At 43.4% G+C, this 18,996-nt stretch overlaps 1 protein-coding gene across 1 annotated transcript in view; it reads right to left on the bottom strand.

Annotated features, from left to right (window-relative positions):
* Nucleotides 1-1,681: 1,681 nt before the first annotated feature.
* The window catches only part of LOC146783470 (serotransferrin-2-like), a 157,512-nt gene continuing 140,197 nt past the window's right edge, over nucleotides 1,682-18,996 (bottom strand). The window contains exons 14-17 of the mRNA XM_085634023.1: nucleotides 12,648-12,730; nucleotides 8,786-8,970; nucleotides 8,041-8,227; nucleotides 1,682-2,841 (exon numbers count right to left, since the gene is read on the bottom strand). Coding sequence (XP_085490149.1) covers nucleotides 2,795-2,841; nucleotides 8,041-8,227; nucleotides 8,786-8,970; nucleotides 12,648-12,730 — 502 coding nt within the window. The 3' untranslated portion in view covers nucleotides 1,682-2,794. The remainder of the gene's footprint in view (nucleotides 2,842-8,040; nucleotides 8,228-8,785; nucleotides 8,971-12,647; nucleotides 12,731-18,996) is intronic.

The raw sequence follows: 18,996 nt of genomic DNA on the forward strand, positions 1-18,996 counted from the left end.
TATTATTTATAAATATATGCATACACCTAGGAAACATGTATGCTATGCACATTGCTAACTAAATTAGTCTGGGGAAGCAAAAAAAAACTCTGCTTCAATGGGAATTACTGACCCAACCATGTGAAAGAGGTGGCTTTTCAGTGCCTGGCGTTGAAAGATATTTCCTTGTTGCACATTCACACTTCGCAGTATACTGGGTCGACCCCAAGAGCCTACCCCTATACCTGCATATTGAGAGAGAGAGAGAGAGAGAGTGCAGACCTCTAAATTACAGAGAAAACTGCTAGAAACACTCAGATGCCCACTCTAGGCAGTATAGACAGCTCCTAGAGCGAGGAGAAATGTGCTATCTATTTACCCGAAGTACCTGTAGTCGTTAACCCCGCCTTGCCGCCATCAATGGACAAAACTGTGAAATTGATCTTGGGGCAAATGGGCCTGCAAAAACTGGGCCAGCTATTTCCCAACTGCATTCTCCTTACACCTGAGCAATTCCAGCAGGTGGGACTGTCAACGCTCTTGATGTGATTGCTATCACTGGATTCGTCATTCGTCTAGCAGCGGTGGCACCATGGGAAACGTTGCCACATGAACCTTAGGAGTTCCCTTACATTGCCATATAAACCTTAAGAACCATAGGACTTCCCATACATTGCCACACAAACCTTAGGAGTTCCCTTACATTGCCATATAAACCTTAAGCACCATAGGACTTCCCATACATTGCCACACGAACCTTAGGAGTTCCCTCACATTGCCATACAAACCTTAAGAACCATAGGACTTCCCATACATTGCCACACAACCTTAGGAGTTCCCTTACATTGCCATATAAACCTTAAGAACCATAGGACTTCCCATACATTGCCACACGAACCTTAGGAGTTCCCTTACATTGCCATATAAACCTTAAGAACCATAGGACTTCTCATACATTGCCACACGAACCTTAGGAGTTCCCATACATTGCCACATGAACCTTAGGAGTTCCCATACATTGCCACATGAACCTTATAAATCTTAGGAGTTCCCCTACTGACATAGATGGTTCAGTCTGCAAACACCATGGGCTGGGTATCTAAATTAAAATCCACACAGAGTACATGGCTCAGCCAGTTTACACGACCAGGGTACAATGGGAAACCGACTTGGGTCAGGAGGTGGCTCCTTATACTTAGCAATGTTCCTGCAAACAAGCTAAGCTTGTCTCCATTAATTAACTCCTACACGTCTACTTTTAAAACAGGCTATAGTATACACCATACTACTCTCCAGAGTAGACACCTTCAGCCCATCATACTGCACCAGATGCACATCAGACCCTGCGGACCTCCTACCTTTAGCCTGGAAACACCTCCCCCAATTAATAGATATTGGGCTGAAGAAGCACACACAATCGGAGACGTATTCTCAGTACAACTGAAATGTATACCACTAGTTACGCGACTAAGGTAGATTGCAGATATACCGCACTCATACTGCTCCTAATTAATTGTAATTTACTACATGTTGGTTCTTAGTTGTAAAGAAGTATAGACTGGTTGCAAGGAGTGGAGAGCATTCCTCATTGATTGTTTTGTGCTGAGACCCTTCACAAATTGAAAGAACGACTCTTCTTAATTAATGGTTAGCTTTAGGCTGCCTTACAGCTTGGATGCAGGAGGTAAGATACAAACCTCACTTGTTTTTACAGTATGTGGTTTATTCTTTGTTCAGATACCCTCGGGTTTAATGCACTTTATAAATTCATTTTTCATTCATTTCATTTGTACAATCGCTCATTTGATTAAAAGAGACTTCCTCATTTGTTGCAAGGGACAGTGTATGTTTCTCATGAACTAAAAGAAGTGTGCTTTCTTACTTAAAGTGTAGGCGGTTGTGAATTTCCTTTGTGAGGGATAGAACATGCCCTCCCTCCCTCCCCCCTGGTTTATGGGTAGGAAAATATGTCATCCACGGTTATAGCTGTAGACCATTTGCCACCAATTGAGAGTGTACAAGATTCATCACTGTTTGCAAGCTGTAGTTCATGGTCATGATTTATAGTGGAGTTTGTGTCTATGACGGCAAATTGTAGGGTCTGCTTGTCATCTGTTGTAAAGGGCAGTTAACAAACCCATTTGTTGTAGCCTGTGCCACTCATTGGTTATTACGTGTAGTTCATGCTGCTTATTTGTTGTAGTCTGTCAAGTATGAGATCTGCTTGAGACTGGTTGCAAGGTGTAGTTCTCAGTCCTTATTTATGGTATCATCAGTGCCCTTGATGATAATAGATAGGCTTTTGGTGACTGGCTGTAGGATGTTGACCAAGTCCCATCATTCATTGTAGTCTACACACGGATACAGTCCGTGACTGGTTGTAAAGTGTAGGTCTTGGTCATCATTTGTTATCATCTGTTCCACTGACTGTGAAGGACAATCTGTCACCCGTTGAAAGGTTTAGGTCATGGCTTTCAATTGGTGTAGCCTTCCTGCCCTTGATGGTAAAGCATAGGATCTCTTTGTGAATAGATGCACGGTGTAGATCCTAGTACCCATTTTTAACAAGTGCAATTTCTTCTCATTTGAACCTCTGACTGTCCAAGTAGAATTTACTTTTTATCAGGTTGGGATAAAGTTCTACTTTTCTCACAGTTTTGAAGAATGATGCTCCTGTTTGGCTTTGAGGCTTGAAAAGCTCCCGGATTGCTTGAGGATAACCTTTTCTCATTTCAATGTTGGGATGCCAAATGTTCCTGTGACTTATTGTTTGATTAGTCTGTCATCCGGAATATATTCTTTTTACCGAAGACAGTTATCCAGAAGAGTTACAAATATCCTGGTTGCAGAAGTCTAGAATACCTAGAAGAGAGAACAGGTAACCATTGGAGTTATTTTATTTTGTAAATGAACAGTTTTTGGTGCTGAGACATTAAACCAACAGCATGTTGCTTGAACCCTGTGCTCACCATGTTCAGAAGAAATTGGCACTCCTCTTCAAAACATTCCACAAGAATGAACACAGATTTGGGGTTCCCATATATTGACCATGACTCTGCCCTCACTCTCCGAACTGCCAACCCACCCACCCACCCCATATCCAGCTCTCAGCGCCATGGCCCACTGCCAGGAATACATTATTTTGCCTTATCTATCACTACTCTCACACTCCTTTGTTCTTGACTCCCTATCTCAACATAACTCCAACCTTATTGTTTCCGCATACTCACTCGACCTTCCGAAAAGTTGCTTTACACCTTACCCAGTGATCCTACTTAAGTATCCATCCTTTTTAGGTCGAGCATTCAAGACCTCTTGTATATACTTCTATGAGTATGTACTTTGTGACCTCTGGAGATCAGCCCTAGGACTTGTCTGCTTCCGCTTAGGGACTTTTTTTCTGTTCAACTGCCTCTATTTAACTGTCTTGATAGAAAACTACCAGTAGAGGTCAGTAAATTACCAGAATTGCTTTCTGCTTGTTCAACTTCCTCTATTTAACTGTCTTGATAGAAAACTACCAATAGAGGTCAGTAAAATACCAGAATTGATTTCTGCTGAGGGACTTTCTTTTTTTATTTTTCTTGCAACTGCCTCTATTTAACTTTCTTGATAGAAAACGACCAGAAGAGGACAGTAAAATACCAGAACACTTTAGCATTATCTAGATTTCAGTCCACAGAAATTGTCTTTCACGAGCACCCATAGACAATAATATTTTTTTCAAATCTTGTATTTTCTGTGCTATGATCACCAAAGGCCCTGATTTTATATCAAAAACAGAGCTTTGGACTATACCAGTTTCTGCTGAAAGGCAATATTTCTCTCCATGTGTTCCCATACCTGGCGTGTCATGCAGTTTGGTGCTTACTTTCCCTCCATGTTAAAGAACAGTAGATGTTTGAGCACACAGGCTAATGTGCTGCATAGCTAAATACATATAAGGTTCCAAAGGCGAGACTGATTGCATTGCAAATGCTTGTTTATATTTATGTTCTAATGTAGGCTCGCATAAATATCACCCTGATGCCAATTTCTTAGAACATTGTCTATCACTCACCAATGTACTAATCTATACCACCCTACATATGATTTACCCTGTCCTTTCTACCAACACACCACTCTATAGCACCCTTTAGTAATGAACTTTCAGTCAAAACACCTTGATTATACAATTTACCATAATGGCCTGTGTTAGATACTGTATGTCATTGTCCACCTTAGGTTCTATAGAGTACACACCCATGATATAATGCTGTACATTTGCTTGATCCAGTAGTTATCTTGATTTCCGGTTTACGTAACCTGTACACCCTTGTCCACAGGTGTGCGGTTATCGACAATGTATGACATTTTGCTTCTATAGTCTGCCTTCAGTTTTCACTGTCCATTGCTCAGGTGCCCCTTAAGCCAGTTCCACACTATGCAGAAACTCATCCTGTAATCTAAAACTAGCATTTCAACCATAAAAATGGTTCACCTTTGATTCATTCATTCATTCATTTATTGTTCTGGTAAACACCTAAATTACCAACAAGAAGCACTGGCAAAGCCAATAGGTCGGTCCAGTGATTAACTTGTAAAGAAATGAGTGCCAGGGCACTCATCAGGACACCTTCACAGCTTGCACCATCCATTGCCCCTGTCAGCACTGCCATTACAGTACCTACACAACTACTAATCATCACACTGCTACAAGTGTGACAATTCAGACTGTGTGAGGTCCCCAAAGCTAGAAGAATGGCTTGGGCAGCAGGTATTAGTTGTTTTTAATATATATTGAATTAATAAAACAACTGTTGTTCTGCTTATCTCTAAATCACACAAACAGCACCACCATGTGGCAGCTGTGATAAGTGCCGGTGTTGAGCTCCGGAAACCACTGGCTCAAATTAAGCGCTCGGTCTGTCATTGGTTGCCAACTTTTGGTATTTTTACTCTCCTCTTGGTCACAGGGGGCTTTTTGTAAAACTGCAATAAAGGGGTTATTTTTGAGTGTAAGTGCACATTGTACAAGAGCAAAATACTCTGACTCGCCGAGAGGGAAGCCAATGGCTGAAGTGGGCTGAACCTGTGGTCCCTGCTCTACTGGGCGTAATAAAAGTGTGAATGGCATGAATGAAGAGAGCTGGCTGAAAGCCCCTGTAAGTAAATCTATTCTTTTTCAATCAAAAGGTCTTGGCTAACACCAGACCTAAATATACTTTGTGTCCTTATCCCGTGTCCCTATAATGTTCCTTGACCGTCCTTGGTGCATCACGTACATGCTGATTTTGTCATGACGTTGCTCATCTATTGGGCTGGGTCGGTAGACACACTGTTGAGCTGGCGCAGGAATATTTGTCAAGAAGGTCAGTCACCTGCTCAGTGGTGTATTCCGATCCTGCATGATTTTTTCCCCACATAGTCCTTCTTTGCCAGCTGGATTTTCTTTATGGCAGTAAACTGACTCCACTTTCATAATTTCAAGGTTGATGACGTGAGTGGGTAGGAGTAACACTTTTTAATAAAGTGCTTAGAAATGGCTAACCTGTAGTGTTAAGCAAAATCGTTTTCAAAAATTCAAGATAATATGAGTAAATTGCAGAAAAAGAAGCATTTTCCGGTATTCCTATTACAAGCAAACGTCTTATAAAATATTTACCATATTTTGTTTTCCAAAGAGCTCTTGGCCATGTTTTCCCTATTGTGTGCGACACATTTAGATTTTGTACTAAAGATTTTGCTGTTCTTGCTTTATTTCCCCGCATTTTCTCAATTTTTGTTATAGCATTTGTCTTTCTTTGAACTCCTATGTATCAGATATGAGCAACAGTGTTAGGAACCACACTGGCTTCTGGCCCCACTAACCAAGGGCCACGGATGCGCAGGACACACTGAAGAGATGGTAAGAAGGGGGCGGGCGGAGACGTCACAGTCTTGCAGTACTAGTCTCTCCCAGAAGGAGGCGCTGCGGTGAGTGGTATAAGTGGTTTGGTATGCGACGCTCGCAGCACCTTCCATCATCATCACCACCTCACCCAACAGCGGGGCACCAGTAAGGGAACTCATGTCTGTTGCAACTGTAATGTGTGGCTACATTGTACATAGCGCTATCTACCCATATGGGGGGCAGTTAAGCGCTTGCCTGTATGAGCAGCAAGCTATGCCTGAGTAGGGTGTTTGGTTGGAAGATTGTGTTTTTTTTTTATCCTATGCAGGAAGTGTTTCCATGTCGTGCATGGTGACCACTGAGGTGTGGTTATCGTGTTATGGGGCGCAGAGCTTAGCAGTGCGGTGGGTGAAGAGGTGTGAGAGACAGGCGCAGTTTTATTTTTAATGGTTTTCAGTAAGCTGGCAGCTTTGAACTGCTCTGCTGGACCCTTTTATGGTGTTTATTATCATCATTCTGGTGATGGACGTTTCAAAGGTCTTTCGTGGTAAAGTTACTTCACAGGAATGATACAGGCACATGGCTGTAGAAACCCTGCAGAGCTCGTAATGTGTGGTTGTAGGTAAGTCAAACCCACACATACCTACCTTTTCAGGCACCCGGAAGGCGGAGGGTGTTTTTTTCCAAGAATGTGGAAAGGAGTTATTTTTTTTTTATTCAGTTTTGCAAGCATATGCTGTAATAAAGTAAAGAAGAAAAACAGAAACCATCCTGCCACCTAGACGTGTCAGCTATATGCTGCCAATAAAATGTTTAAATTCAATGAAATAACCATTGCAAATGATTTTAATAGAGGAGTATGGGTACTTCCGAGCAGACAGGTTCACTTAGAAAAGGTATAGAAACCCGTTTTTGTTTTAAAGCACTTCACAGAAAAACATACTATGTGGTTAAAAAAAAGAATAAAAAAAGATAAAGTATTGAAAGAAAAAATTGCTGGCCAAGTATAGCGTTGGCACACCAGCCCTGAAAATAAAGTGAACTTCTTTTTAGGCGGTTGTGCACATGTGATGAGGAAAACTCTGCCACTCACACTGCAAGAGAGCAAAAGGCTCAAGTGAGCTGACCAATTGCCTCCCGCTGTATGCTTTGGTGAGCAGAAGCAACATGTGAATGACAGGTGAATAGGCCAATGGGTGAAAAGGACTGACCCAAAGTCGTCCTATATATGTACATAGTAATTTTTAAATGTATGATTTTCTTTTCGCTATATGAGGCTGGCGAGACAACCAATGCTGTAGCTAGTAGCAAACCAGAAAGATGAACTAGCTTGGATGCAGTACCTGGCATGACCTCAAGGTGCGGGCTGGGAGACCAGGAAGAGGAGGATCAGACACACCAGGAGAAAGAGGACCAGGTGGAGAAAGTGAGTTCCTTGGCATGCATGTCGCCATGTCTAGCGGGACGGTGACTGAAGGGAGTGGGAGTCTTCGAATGCTCACGCACAGGTTCCTTGCACAGACTGGTCCTCTGCAGCAGTGGATGGATACTCTGCACATGTTCCTGTGGGTGGGTAATCTTTCTACTCAAAACAAAATTGGAGGAGGTTGGCGAAGCTTATGAGACAGAGCCTGAGTGCCAGCTAGGATCCTGCATCTCTGTTTCCACCTCCCCACCTCCTTATCTCAAATCTATGCTGGTTCCTACCCAATTCACCTCAATTGACACCACACTGCTGTGTAAAGCTGCAGATACAGCTTTGTATATCTTCATGCCTGACAATAAGCCACAAATATTGCAAACCCTACCAGGGGATAAGTGTGAACAGTCTGTTGTGCCAATCTACATGCCCCCATTCCACGCCAGTCTTCCTATTAAATGCGTTTTTTTCTAACTTTATGGTTCACATTGGCGCAGTCCTCCTTTTTAACCAGGAGTCTGCAGGCAAGACCCTGAACCTCCCACACAAGGCATCTTCTCGTCCAGTGCCTGTCATTAGTGAATGGGTTTGGAAATTTCACAGGCAAAGTGACCGAGGAGAAACCCTGCATTGTTGATGTTGACCATTGTGAAGCACTCCAGCACGTGTGAGCACTGTAGCGCCTGTTGCCTAGATGTCCTGTTCCCACCAAACTTTTTTTTTTATTTCCTTCCAAAATAGTTGGTCAACAGAATGGGTCCCTAGTTACCTGAGCGGGTGCAATTGAAGACTGATTCCGCCAACTTGAGGAACGGCTCCCCAAGTATGGTGCGGTAGCCAAGGTGGCTCGTGTGGATGAGGCATTGGGTGGCATCTTTGAAAAGCAGATCGGCCTCTCCGTGAGTCTGGAACTGGAAGAGATGGAACTTCGACTCTGGATTGAACACAAGTGCCTCCTGCAAAATAAGTAATTAAATATTGTTTTCAGGGAATGCATTTTAGGTTAACATTGCGAAGAGGCACAAATCCCTGCTGAGCTCCAGGTGGCCAAAACCTGTGGTTGCTGCTACCTCCATATCCTTTGAGTGTGCATTCTTTCCTTATGCCTTTGAGATGATTTCCTGAGGTTTTTTTCTCTGATGTAGGCTTTTTTTGTCTCCCATTTGGGTTCCTCACCAGTCCCTCTCATTTCTCCCACTTTATCCTACATTGATACGTGTACTCTATCGTGCCAGGGCCCCCTTAGCTCCCACGGCCATCATCTCACTCCGCTCCCCCAGAAGTATCTCACGCTCCCACTAGCACCCCAGTACAATCTGCTAGTTGCCACTTTACGTCTTATGGTCCTGTTTCATTCACCTCCTGACTAGAAATTGAACAGTGACCACTGGTGCCCCAAATTAAGACATGATAATTTGTGGGGCACTGTTGACTGTACCCATAAAACCCCTATTGATGAAAAGACAGTGCTGCAAAAGAATTGTCCCATAAGCCTCCGCCCACCATGCACTCACCTGGGATTTCGTCAGGAAGTCATGGATTTTAGTTGTGCTAACTGGGCGAGTCATGACCATGCTGGGCGGCACAGGACCCAAGTTACAGTCCATCCAGTCCATGATGGAAGCACGGGTTCCATCCAGGCACAGGAGCTCAAAATCTGAGACGCTGAGTCCGCTTGACCAGCCAGACGTCTCCAGACCTACAAAGACAGGGGTAACTGGGAATTTAATGTCCTCTTCTGATCTGTAAGGTGCAGGTGCATATAGAACTGCTTTCATGTGCATGGAAACTGGGCAGACTGTTGCATTAGATGGGAGACAGACTGATGGGGTACAGACAAACATGGTGATAGGTGCAGGTGTATTGTACAAAAATTACATAATATAAATAAATGACTGTGGTGGCGGGTGTTACAAGTAGCGACACAAAGCAGAAATACAGGAGAGAACTGTGTTCCTACCAAGTTAGGTAATATTTTACAGGGTTTATAACTCCAAGTATCACTGACAATTAACTGTTGTATGTAAAGGTTTTATGCAGATCGATAACAGCTGGAGCGTTTGGCGACCGGATAGAAGACCAAGAGACATGCTAAGATACCCAAGTCAGAACAGATGAATATGAATACTAGTAGAGCCATGGAAGAGGAAGAGACAATTGTGTATGCCATGATCGCTGAGGGAGAAGTATTGATGAATGACAATCGTGTCGAAACGAGGATGCCTTCTCGCGTCAGTACTAGGTTTTAATATTTTTTTTCCCAAATGAGACCACTTTGCCAGATATTTTGCTACATTCTTGCAGATACTCAAGTCCCTGCATCTCATGTCTTGATTAATATTAAACTTTTCAAAATTGTCTACATAGGAGTGACACAATCTGACCTGTAGAGGTTACAGAAATTACAGCATGATGCCATGAACCTTACTTTGACTCAATACGTTTCAATACGTTTCAACACGTTTGCACCAAAATATTAGGGTTCATTAAATTTATATATATTTTTTAAAAAGTGGAAATAAATTAATGTATTTCAACATATTAAACGGGGTTCTTTTTTTGAATACATGCCTCCATTATTTTCTAGGGAGGGTGTTGCTGTACCAGTGGTGGCCATGTGTAACGCTGGACTTATTCCAGGACTGAGCTGGAGTGCATTTTCTGTTTTGGGTCCTTTTTTGCTGTAGTAACTTCAGAAGTGCAGATTGGGATCAGCACCAGGCTTCTTCTTTTGTTAGTGAGCCGCTGTTCCTCCCTAAGCTACTCCCTACTCCTGCATAAACTCCTCCCATTTAGTAGTAAGTATTCTCCATTTTCCAGCCACGCCATTGTTCCCTCCCACATTTACTACTAAGTAGTAAACGTATGTGTGAGAATCTTCTCATAGAAAAGAAAGGAGAGGAGGAGATTTCTACTCAGAGATTTGTGAATTGCATTTTGTAGTAAGTACTACTACTTTACATACTACAAAATGCAGTTTGTGAATCAGGCCCAGCACATAGACAGGACCTTGCTCCACTTATCAAGGTTGCTTGTCCCTCAAAATCCACATTTGTGAACTAGTAACTGGCCAATGCCTGACTTGGCCCCAAAGCTCTGAAACAGGCCCCCCTTAGCTATTCTCTATGTACCCTGTCTGTGTGCATTCAGAGAATTGTTCAACAGTATTGCAATTACATAATTTCTGCCTTTTCATGTCCTGAAGTTGTGGTTTTGTACGAAACCTCTAGAGGAGGCTGAATTCAGTGTTTGTCCTGTACACTTCACAGCCTGAGATCACAGCATCATCCTTAACTGTGGCTGTTTACAATTGACAAGGCAAAACGTGATACCAACCGATACCACAACCACACAAAGTATTCTACCTTGCTAAGAGGGGCAATTTCTATCAGTATTATTAATTTTGCTTCAAGTGATTAAAATTTCTAGACTTAAAGACCTCTTTTTGAATATTAAAGCCAAAAAAATTGCCTTTAAGAGGTAATTTAGATCTATTGTACGCCATCAGGCTACACAAGCAATATACACACAACAGGACACAGGATCCAGGCAAGCACCACAGACCATCATTCCACCTTACCCTAAGAAATTCATAGGATAGACTGCTTTCCTAGTACAAGCCACCATGCTCTGTAACTTGCTACCAGACAATCTCCAAAGTATTGACCCTTCAGAATACATTTGGAAACACAGCTATTTTAAAGATAACACAACCATCCCCCTACCATGGACTGGAGCCCAGAAAGAGACTCGCATCTTCAAGAACAATCTACAGTTTACAGCCCACAAATATGGAACAGCCCAATCAGCACACTGCTTTTTATAGCTACGTAAGTTACAAAGGGCTGACCTATGGCTAGCCTGCTTATTATATACTATTGTCAATTCATATACACCCTTTCTGGCACACACTAATGCTAATACCATAGCACTCAGCTGCCAATTATAGTTGATACAGGATGCGTAATACTGCTTATCGTCTTACAATCACTTAAGATATATCTGCTATGGTTCTTGTTCATCACCCACTACTGTACCAGCCCACACACCAGTTATCTCCAACTGAGTGGAGATGGATTAACTTATGAGTTCTGACAAATACTACTGTCCAATTGAATGGATTTAATATCTAGTCCACCACTGCAGGTCACAACCAGCTACATACCAAGACTGCTTCTTTGACAAACAGATATGGGATGAAAGTCCATCCTAGAAGATCTCCACACCATTTCTCTCAACAACCATGCCTGCTCAGGCAGTGCAGTAACCACCAAAGTGGATCATGATAATAAGAAACACCATAAAGGGATCTGCAGAGCTGCTCAAAGCTGCCAGCGTACTGGATACTATAAACTGTGTGTCTGTCTCTCTCACCTTTTCGTCCACCACACTGCTAAGCAATGCGTCCCACACATTTCTGGTCATTGTTTTCCACGTAGGATCAAAAATGAGGACAACACCCTTCCAACCACACACCCTACATGGTGTAGCATGGTGTCCATGCAGGCACGTACTTCAGTGCCCCACACACTGGTAGTGCGCTCTATGTAAATGCTGCAATATAAAACAGTACGATACAAACTGATCTCTGCTCATTGTCTCCTAATAAACTCGATAAAGAATATTTGGGTTCGTTTACAGGCCATCATAATTGGTTACAGGGAAGAGGTGTGGCGCCGCGGCCACGGCGACTGACGCTGGAATCTGGGGCTCGCGGTTCGATCCCCGGCACCGGCGGCAGGTCAGCCCAGCACCATGTGACTCTGGGCAATAGCTTGCTTAATCTTCCCGAGGGCCTCCAGCGCCGGGATGCCTTCGGGTAACTGTTCGCGCTTTACAGATACAAATACTGGATTTACATTTACATAACAATGTATTTGAATGTCTTCTTAAAATTCATAAGATGATGAGAATTCAATGTAATCACTTGCAGGTGTTAGGAGTAGAAGGAACCTGGTGAGATTTCAGCCACTCTCAACATCTGTGCAGATTATGTGGCAAGCATTTTGAATCTACTGAACATTTATTGATAGACTGTAAAGAATTACTGAGTCTAAGAAATCAATTGTTTCTTAAGACGAAGTCATTTAAATATAATGGTGTGTAATTTAGTTCAATTGATATTTAAAATTCTGACAGTAAGAATGTGCTTGTTTGTTTGCTTGACATTTATGACATTGTAATGACATTTTAAAAGAATTTGTAATTGTTCTAATTTAGAGCTGACTTGTGTATTTTATATGGTGTTTATGGACTGATAATACATATAAATATACAAATACATAGGAGCGGGTCAGAAGGAGAGCAGAGGTAGACAGAGACTAATAGATAGGGAGACAGCTCGAGAACTAGAGGAGGCGCGCGCGAACTACTGACTCTCTATGTTCTTCAGCAGCGAGTAATGTTCCAGGAAGGCAACATCTCCAAAGCTCCGCCCATCAGCGTCTCCCACTAGACACCTGCAGAAAAAGAAATTCCAATGATAAAACTCTCATGTCATTTAAGTCCAACATGCATCCTAACTATTGTAAAGTGGGAATGTGCAAATCTAGCAGATCAATTGTTTGTTGATGATGCCTCATTTTAATAATGTAATCATTGTATATGCTTTAGAAAGATATTTTTGAGTATTTCACAGCAACAGGATTGGTAATATGTGGATATGAATTAAATACAAACAATTCCATTGAAACTGTGTGGCAATTATTTAATTTATTCCTATTCAGATAAGATGTACGCAAATATTTTTTGAGGAGATGAGCTGAAATTTGTCACTGCTCCGGCTCTCCTGGACCAGTGTTGGACAGCCAGATAGTTAAGTATCAATCCTAACAAGTTCACATTTTGGGAACCACTGATGTCACACTGAGTACCTAAAAACCAAGTTGTACATTTTTTATTCTCATTTTCCTGGAAAATACACTGATATGCCACGCCTAAAAATACTGCTCATTAATAATTCAAGGATTCCAGTAGGCACATGTTCATCAATTCAGTTTTGTTGTAGGGATCACTTAAGTAGCTCTTGATTCCTTTCTGGGCCTTGCATCAAGCAGAAAGACAAGGAGTGGTGAGAAGAGCCAGGAGAAGGTGAGAGAGAGGTCAGGACTATAAACAAGGCACAGACTGTTCACACTTGACCCGTTACATTTGTTTCAGAAAAGCCGGGGTGACATGCGCAGTTGCTAAACGTTAGCAGTCTCTCTATTCGGGTTAGGAATAACAGCACATCTCGCGCTATAAGAGATGTTCCTCTTTCTTGCTTCTGATTGGACAACAGCTTGCATCATGTCCCTCTCAGGTAGTGTGGGATCATAATGGGGCGCAGACTATTCTGGACTGAGATACTGCTGCTCACTGCAGAGCCAAGGCCCTCTACCGTCCAGGCATGGTGCCAGTCAGATGCCTCCTATCCCTGCTTTATTCAAGGCTCAGGGATTGTTCACAACTAGCATGGCCAGGAGGGCAGCAAGGAGAGCTCTTGTGGACGATCATAGATCCACAGCCATCCCAGAGCTCATTTAGCTTCACCCTCTCCCCTTGCTAAAGGCTGCGTCATATCTTCATTGGAGTATCCACACGGCTAAAATGTAACTTGTAGCCGGGATCACATTTGACAGCATTGATGCCCACGGCCCTTAGATTACACTGCGGTGTATGTCACACTTTGGTCTGATTTTCACAGCATATCTGTATTCCTGGCATTTGGAGAAATATGTATGTTGCCTCATTCCACAAGTGTGACAGCAAGCAGGTGACAGGCAGAAACAGGCCAGTGAACCTGGCATCGGTTTTGGTAAAAATGTCATGAATCTTTACTACAATAAAGCCTAGCTGAGTGAGTCTGGAGCAGCCGGTGGTTACTAAGCAACCGTGTTTGGGCCGATTGAAGTGAATTTGTAGCACCTTCATATTTTATTGATTTCCCAAGTGCCTACGGGCCCCCACCTTCAAAAGACAGCCAGATTACACATGCTTTCACAATATGGTGCTCCTACCCTTTCTTCACTAACTCTCAAAGTCCTGATGAAGACCCCCCAATAAGGATGAAGCTACCTTTATGACAACAGGAGTCGAAACGTTGACACACTTTTTGTTCTCATCAAACATAGGCAACAGAGACATGTTTATCTGTGCCTAGAATGTTATGTATATAATAATATGTTTTTTTTGTTGCCAAAGAAAAAGGCGGATTGGTTAAAAAAGATTTGGATGTTTCTTGAACCACATTACCTTTCTGTACCCGCACACTATCAATCAACTCTCCCTGAGCACTCACTCCCCCCTCACCTCTTCTTCTGAGCACCAATGTGTATGAATGAGGATTAATTTCCTATTAATATGTTTTGTTTCATTCTATATGCACGATGAAAATTAAATCACAAGAATTTACTTGTTTTTTGCAGTGACGTCTGAATTTACTTAATGCATTTGATTTATGTTCGTTCCTTTATGATATTCGAAAAATAACTGTCCACTGTGACCGTTTTTCTGTACCACTGGCTACCTAAGAGACCAAGAGAGTCCACCGTCTTGATGCACGCTGAGGTTCCACTGTCAATGCCCAAAACAATGTTCTCCTTGGCTACCCTTGGTTTGAACAACAGGGTAATACATAACTTGAGGTCCACAGTGTTTTAGGGACAACTTTTTTCAGAAGATCAAACACTATGATGGAAAAATCACTGTAGCAAATAAGGAGATAAGTGCCCATCACAATATCTACAATCCAAAAAGAGTCTTTATCAAAAGTGTTCACCAGAGGGCAAAAATACTCCTCATGGAACCTCAGTCAGGTATGGTTCCGGGCTTGGGACTGGCATGTGTAGGGCATTCTTGCACTGAGTTGATCTCACATCTCGATCGCTGATGCAGAACTTGCGCCATTCACAAAGCAGATTCTGCATCTCTGAATTGTGATCACTTGGGACTCTTTCCACTGAAATGATACACAGGACCACAGCTTGGATTTGATGTAGCCAAGTGAAAGGGCATAGGTTTATGGCAGAGAGCTCCCATTTATATATTGATAACCACAAGGCAGCAAGTGGATACAGTGGAATTAATTTGCAGCAGGTCCACTAGAAGCTTTTACACTTTGACAGGCTTTTGCACTTTTTGTGTCCAGACTGAGACCAACTCTGGTCGGTGGTAACAAAGTACCATTATGCACTCCTTTTTACTCTTACTAAGTGACTTAAGATCAGGAAATTCCAAACACAAATACACAGGGTCAATGGATCAGAGGACAGCAGAAAGAGTGAATAAAGGTGCCGTATGTATCCCAACTACAGAAGAAGGGGCAGGAAAGTCAGCAGGGCAATACAGAGTCACCCGGATCCTAGATCTGGAACAATCCACTTCATACTGGAAACAGACTCCCAAACCATGCACTAGGACCACACGACTACTTAGACTATTTGTTGGAACACGATCTCTTGTCCACACCCTTAACAATGCAATCACTCAAGCAGATTAGGCGGAGAGTCATAAGACCAGAGCATGTCGTCCAGAGCACTGCAGGGCTAGCGCACTGATGTGCTTCTAACTCACATAGGTTAGGTTGGAGGGTTGCAAGATCCATCCTTTAGTAAAGTGCCCCTTTTTGACATGGTCACCCCCACTTTTTGTCAGGGATCGGATACAATTTTGACGGAAGTTCAGTGGGTTCCTGCTATCCAGGTCCCCAGCGCCAGTGCTCTTCCCCTAAAACAAGGTAATGGTTCAATTGTTCCCCAATTGGCAAGACCTTTGGCACCTCTGTAAATCCCTAGTAATTCACATGCTTGAATTCTTCCCTGCGGTCGGACTGAGAGTCCCCAGTAACTTCATAAACAGCAGTATAAATATAAGCATGAGTGGGAAAGGGAAGAGCAGATGAAAATGAAGCAAGGGCCTGGAGAGAGAGACAACCAGGAGGGAGCCTTATGGATGAAATGATTGGTCTAGCTGGCCAAATGGCGCAATCGTATAATGTAAGCAGTTGACCTTTGCTGTCTGTCTGATTCGGAAGGTGGGGAAATGTTTTGAGGGGAAAGGGGCGGCATAGAAGAAGCAGCCAAGGTGAGGAGAGAACATGAGAGAGAAGCAAGTTGAAATAATGAGTTCTGGAATGAGAGTCTGACAGAGTTGGAAATGATGGTAGAATGTTACAGGTAGTGGGGCAAGCAAGAGAGATTCAAGGCTAAAAGGCGACTGATCACTCGTCACAGTGTTTACAGTCAGACCTTTCATCCTGCCTCTCCTCAATCAATATAGGTGTGTGCAGACCATAGCTAAAGAGAGCGAGGATGGGCGGAAGAGCTGGGGAGATACCAGGAACAGTCCCTTTCCTTTACTTATGTGCCGACGCTTCTAGAGGATAGATAGGGTTAGCAGGGTTCAAGAAGGAACACTGACAGTTTGCTAAAGGCTCAAACCTAGGATGTAAATGGCCTAGTGTGTTCTGAGCTAGGCTTTCAGAACACCAGACCGTTTCCTATGTTAGTTAGATTCTCCTGTGAGGGCCTTCTGCTACTGGTCTGACAAGAGCTTGAGCGTTTATTGAGGGACATCGAGAGGACGTGCTATTTTATGTTACCTGGTTTTTGCATAGTGCAGAATTCACCAATTCCTTTGCCTGTTGGCACTCCTAGTTTTTGTGGGAAGACCAGTACTTAATTTGAGCCAGTGGTTTCCGTTGCTTGGCACCAGCACTTAATTGCCAACACCGGCCCTTATGACAACTGCCACATGGTGGCACTGTTTGTGTAATTTAAAAATGAACACAAAAACAGTTGCTACTAATTCAATATACATTGTAAACAAGAAATACCTACCTTGCAAGCCATTCTTAAACCTTTGGGGGCCTCCAACAGTGTGAATTGTCACACTTGTAGCAGTGTGCTGGTTAGGAGTTGTATAGGTGCTGCCATTGGCAGCTCTGACAGTAACAATGTGTGGTGGAAGCTGCTGTGGCCCGCTGACGAGGGCCCAGGCACTTATTTTCTTTTACAAACTAAGCACTGGAAGACTGTCTACAATTTGTGGATTTATTTGATGGAGGATCTCTGGATGTGGGGTGGAGGCATTAAAACTTTCCTGGGCTTGAGTGCGAGAGTTTGGTTTGTAGGACACAGGTTTTTCATATGGTCATGTTTCATACAGTGGGATGTGTAAGAAGCTGGCTTCTTATGTAGTGTACTAAAAAGAGGTACACTATGTAGAAAGTCCATCCTACACTTATTGGCTTACAGGGCTTAAATTAATCCCAAATGCTCTCTTTTGTGGTAGTGTTGGCGAGCAGTTTAGGCTTATCAGAGGGTAGTGTTAAGCATTGGTTGAACATAGAGGGTCAATAAATGAGACACACACTCAAGAAGAAACTCAACACCAATTTAGAAAAAATAACAGGTATTTTTTTATATAATTTAGCACCAAGAACTTCATAATTGGGTAAATATTTTTTGTGATATAACTTTTTACAGGTAAGTAAAATTGTTGCACTAATGCGTTTTTAAGCGGTAATGCTCTCCTAAGGAGAAATAAACATATGCTGCCTACAGGTACTTGCAATCATATTCCAGGAGTCCCATTTAGAACGTAAGGTACTAGGGGGCCAAGGTCCAAAGTACCACCAGCAGTTCGTGTTTACCTGCCATAGAGTGTCCAGGTGCAGAGTTGGCAGATGGGTTGGTAGCCTTGCATGCCACACCGTAGACAAAGAGGGGTGCCCCCTAGAAACAGGCTGCAGAGGGGGACTTGGGTAAAAGTTCAGGAGCTCCCAATGGGGGGCTCAATTCATGAGGGTCCTGGGAGCAGGGGGGCTCAGGCCAGGGAGCTTGGATGCAGAGGGTTTTGGTCAGCTGGGCCCGTATGTCAAAGGCACTCACAGGTCTCAGTTAGACCTGCAGAGTGGGGTCAGAACAGGACAGCTTGGCCACTCTCAGTGCTGGTCTCTGTGATGCTGATGTCCCTCATCGGCTTGTCAGTCGGTTCGGCGCTGGAGTCCGGATTGGACTTCAAACAAGCTTTGGTTGCTGCAAAAGTCTAGGTATTGATGCAGGGTGGCTCCAGTTGGTCCTGGCGTCTTCACGCTTGGTGGGGATATGGATCAGACCTCCTGGAGCATGGCGACTGCCTCCTGGGTGAGTGCTACATTGGTAAACCCGGTGGTTAGCAGAATAATGAACCAGACGTTGTGATTTGTGCCTGCAGGTCGAAGGGGTGGCTCTGCCACTTCAAGGGAGATGCTGACAGCCTGGCGAAGTGCTGGAGGCCCTCTGAGGCTTTTGGAAGATGCACAACTGTAGGACAAGTTGGGGTGTCATGATTGTCAGGACAGGAGCAGGCAGGCAGGGTTTGGAGCCAAAGTACACCAGTAGTCCGCAGTTCTTGCTTTTTCAGATCTTCTTGGTCCTTCTTTGGCCTGGGTAACCTGAGTTCCTGGTGTGAGGGGGACACCTAAACTAAACTTAGGGGCATTAACAGGAGTAAAGGATAGTAGCCAATGGGTTACTTACCACCAGGGGCACTCCATACCCTATATGACCACTGTGGGGAGTGGGCATAACCCTGTCCCATAGTACCTAATTCCACCAAAATCAAGATGGTGGAATCCTTTATTCATGCAGCTCATCAGGCAGCCCACCTTAGGTGTGTGACTGGTGTGGTAGTGCACCGTGCCTCCCAGCATAGCTAATTTCCTTCCTGTCCTAGTGCCAAATGGGCCTCGTGGCAGAGGGTG

The sequence above is a fragment of the Triturus cristatus genome, chromosome 11, assembly GCF_964204655.1.
Source record: "Triturus cristatus chromosome 11, aTriCri1.1, whole genome shotgun sequence".
In the NCBI taxonomy this organism is placed as follows: Eukaryota; Metazoa; Chordata; class Amphibia; order Caudata; family Salamandridae; genus Triturus; species Triturus cristatus.